The sequence below is a fragment of the Gallinula chloropus genome (genome assembly GCF_964237585.1).
Source record: "Gallinula chloropus genome assembly, chromosome: 25".
NCBI lineage: Eukaryota > Metazoa > Chordata > Aves > Gruiformes > Rallidae > Gallinula > Gallinula chloropus.
The window spans coordinates 5,741,251-5,744,232 of NC_140110.1; the positions used below are offsets into that span (position 1 = coordinate 5,741,251).

The following is a 2,982-nucleotide window of genomic DNA, read 5'->3' on the forward strand; positions in this document are numbered from 1 at the left end:
GAGACCTGTGATGCTGAGAGAGCTGATGGATGCTGAGAGCTCACTGGAGGAGAAATCTGCACAGCCTCTGCCTGGTATGTCTGTGGGTGCAGGGCAATGCAGGTTCTGTTCCTGGAGGGATCTCCTAAAGCTGGGACATGGAGCAGTGTGTGGGGTCTGTCAGGAGGACAGGTTCTCTCTAGGACCAGAAAGTGCTGCCTGGAAGGGATGCCCTTCTGCCCCATCAGAGGGACAGGTCAGGACAGCTGTCTTCTCCTGGGCACGGTTGCAGAGGTGGGAAGCAGCACCCAGGGGTGCCCAGGGCTGTCCTTGTGAGCAAGGTTCCTGTGCCCCTGGGGTCTGTGTGCTGGGGCAGGGACTTTGCTGCTGCCAGGGTCAGCACTCAGCCTGGCTTGTGGACTTTCCACAGGGATATAGAAGGACCTGTGGATTGAAGGAGTTACCCAGGGAAGAGCAGCGTAAGTTCCTTCTGCAGTAAGATAGTGCTGCCTGGGTCAGCTTTGGTCTCAGCTCCAGCTGATCCTTGAGACATTCCAAAGGGACTTTGAGGAACAACATCAAGGAAGCATTTTTGTGCCAGGCAGAGTATTTGCTTTGACTTTTCCTCTCCTGTGGGCTGTGCTCACTGTGGGAGATGAGAACTTATTTCTCCCATCAAGAATGTCCACATCAGAGCATCTCCTGAGCCCTGCACACACAGAGGTTCCCCGGGCAGTGCCCTGATGCCAGGAGGGGTCTGCAGGGCAGAGCTGAGCACAGGGCAGGTGGGATGAGGTTTGTGAGCACAGAGCAGGAGGTGACATGGGCAAAGAGAAGCAGCTGTAGGGACAGCTCCAGGCAGCAGAGACATTGTCAGGGAGGGAGAAAGAATGAGCTGCTCCCAGAAATGCCCTGGCAGTCGGGATTTGGGACCTCCCTGATATCCCACACTGTGCAGACAATGATGTTGAAAAGGGAACACCATGTTGTGATCAGAGATCGTCCAGCACAGGGCAGCTGAGAGCAGGGCTGATGGACAGAGCAGCTCTCCCCACTCTGCACTCAGGGGAAGGTTTCACTGGCACTGCAGCAGCAATGTCAGGGAGCTCTGACAGAAGAAACACTCCTCAGGTACAGGCAGGAGAAAACCAAAGCACAAAGCAAAGACTCAATCTCAGGGTGTTCCCTAAGAGTGTCAAGAATTTTTCATCAAAGAACATTTCCCTTAAATCTCACTGCCTCTACCCCCTAGGACAGGTCCCCACACTTGATGGCAGCAGATGTCCAACAGCAGCTCCATCAGCCAGTTCCTCCTCCTGCCCTTTGCAGACACACGGGAGCTGCAGCTCCTGCACTTCTGCCTCTTCCTGGGCATCTACCTGGCTTCTCTCCTGGGCAATGGCCTCATCATCATCACCATAGCCTGTGACCACCACCTCCACACCCCCATGTACTTCTTCCTCCTCAACCTCTCTCTTACTGACCTTGGCTGCATCTCCACCATAGTTCCCAAATCCATGGCCAATTCCTTGTGGGACACCAGGGCCATTTCCTACACAGGTTGTGTGGCTCAACTCTTCTTCTTTGAAGTCTTGCTCTCAGCAGAGTACTTTCTTCTCACCATCATGGCCTATGACCGCTACGTTGCCATCTGCCACCCCCTGTACTACGGGACCCTCCTGGGCAGCAGAGCTTGTGTCCACATGGCAGCAGCTGCCTGGGCCAGTGGGTTTCTCCATGCTGTGCTGCACACAGCCAACACATTTTCACTCCCCCTCTGCCATGGCAATGCTGTTGACCAGTTCTTCTGTGAAATCCCCCCGATCCTCAAGCTCTCCTGCTCAGATGCCTACCTCAGGGAAACTGGAGTCCTTGTGTTCAGTGTCTGTTTATGTCTTGGGTGTTTTGTGTTCATTGTGGTGTCCTATGTGCAGATCTTCAGGGCTGTGCTGAGGATCCCCTCGCAGCAGGGACGGCACAAAGCCTTTTCCACCTGCCTCCCTCACCTGGCTGTGGTCTCCCTGTTTCTCAGCACTGGTGTGTTCTGCAACCTGAAGCCCCCCTCCATCTCCTCCCTATTTCTGGACCTGGTATTGTCATTTCTTTACTCAGTGTTTCCACCAGCAGTGAACCCCCTCATCTACAGTATGAGGAACCAGGAGCTCAAAGATTCCATGTTGAAACTGATGAAGGGATATTTCTGAGTAGCAACCAACTGCTCATCTTCTTCTGCATACCATTGGCCTTCACTTTCTATACAGGATTCCACCTCTTCTTGCTCTTTGATTATTCACCTCCACTCATCTCACCCGTTTCTGCTTTCAGCTTCAGAGAGTTTGAAATATCCCATCTCTCAGAAGTCTAATGAACTGTTTTGACTGAAGGTCAATGTGTTGGTAAGTTACCTTTTTATGTATCTGATTGAAACTGTTCTGGGAGAGAATCTCCTCTGAAAGCTGACCCACTTCACATGCTGCTTGGCCATAGCAGGCAGCTGAGTAGAGTTTCCATGGTTATTAAACTCGATATTGTTTAACTGCTCTTTGTTGTCGGAGAATTCTTTTAGTGTCTGCGAGCACAAATGATTCCAGGAAAAGTCCATGGATACCAGTGAGGGAGCTGCTGTGCTTGAAGAAGAGCAAGGTTCTCCATGCAGGGTTGGATCTCAGGAGACTTCTCTTCCTGCCTGTCCAGATCTCCTTAGGAGACCTCTGGACCAGCCCCCATTGCAGCATGCTGCTGAACTTTCTTCCATGATCAGAGATATGACAGAAACATTTTTTCCTATGAAAAAATCCTCCATTGTGAAACTCCTTTGAAATTTTCATCACTCAAATAAAACCTCTCCAATTAGTTGTGCAGGTCTTAATGTTTTTAAAGTAAATGACTGGAATAGACATGCTTGTAAGGGCTTTCTGTATGATTGATGATCCCCATGGTGTCTCTGGTGAGTCCAGAGACTTCAGCTACAAAGAGAAGACTGAAGAAACCTCTCAAGAAGTT

The 2,982-nt window shown here is 51.0% G+C and overlaps 1 protein-coding gene across 1 annotated transcript; it reads left to right on the forward strand.

Annotated features, from left to right (window-relative positions):
- Positions 1–1,259: 1,259 nt before the first annotated feature.
- On the forward strand, positions 1,260–2,183 carry LOC311200917 (olfactory receptor 14A16-like; the record flags this gene model as incomplete). Its single annotated transcript, XM_084275220.1, has 1 exon — positions 1,260–2,183. The coding sequence occupies one exon, from the start codon at positions 1,260–1,262 to the stop codon at positions 2,181–2,183; it is 924 nt and encodes a 307-aa protein (XP_084131346.1).
- Between the last annotated feature and the right edge of the window lie 799 nt (positions 2,184–2,982).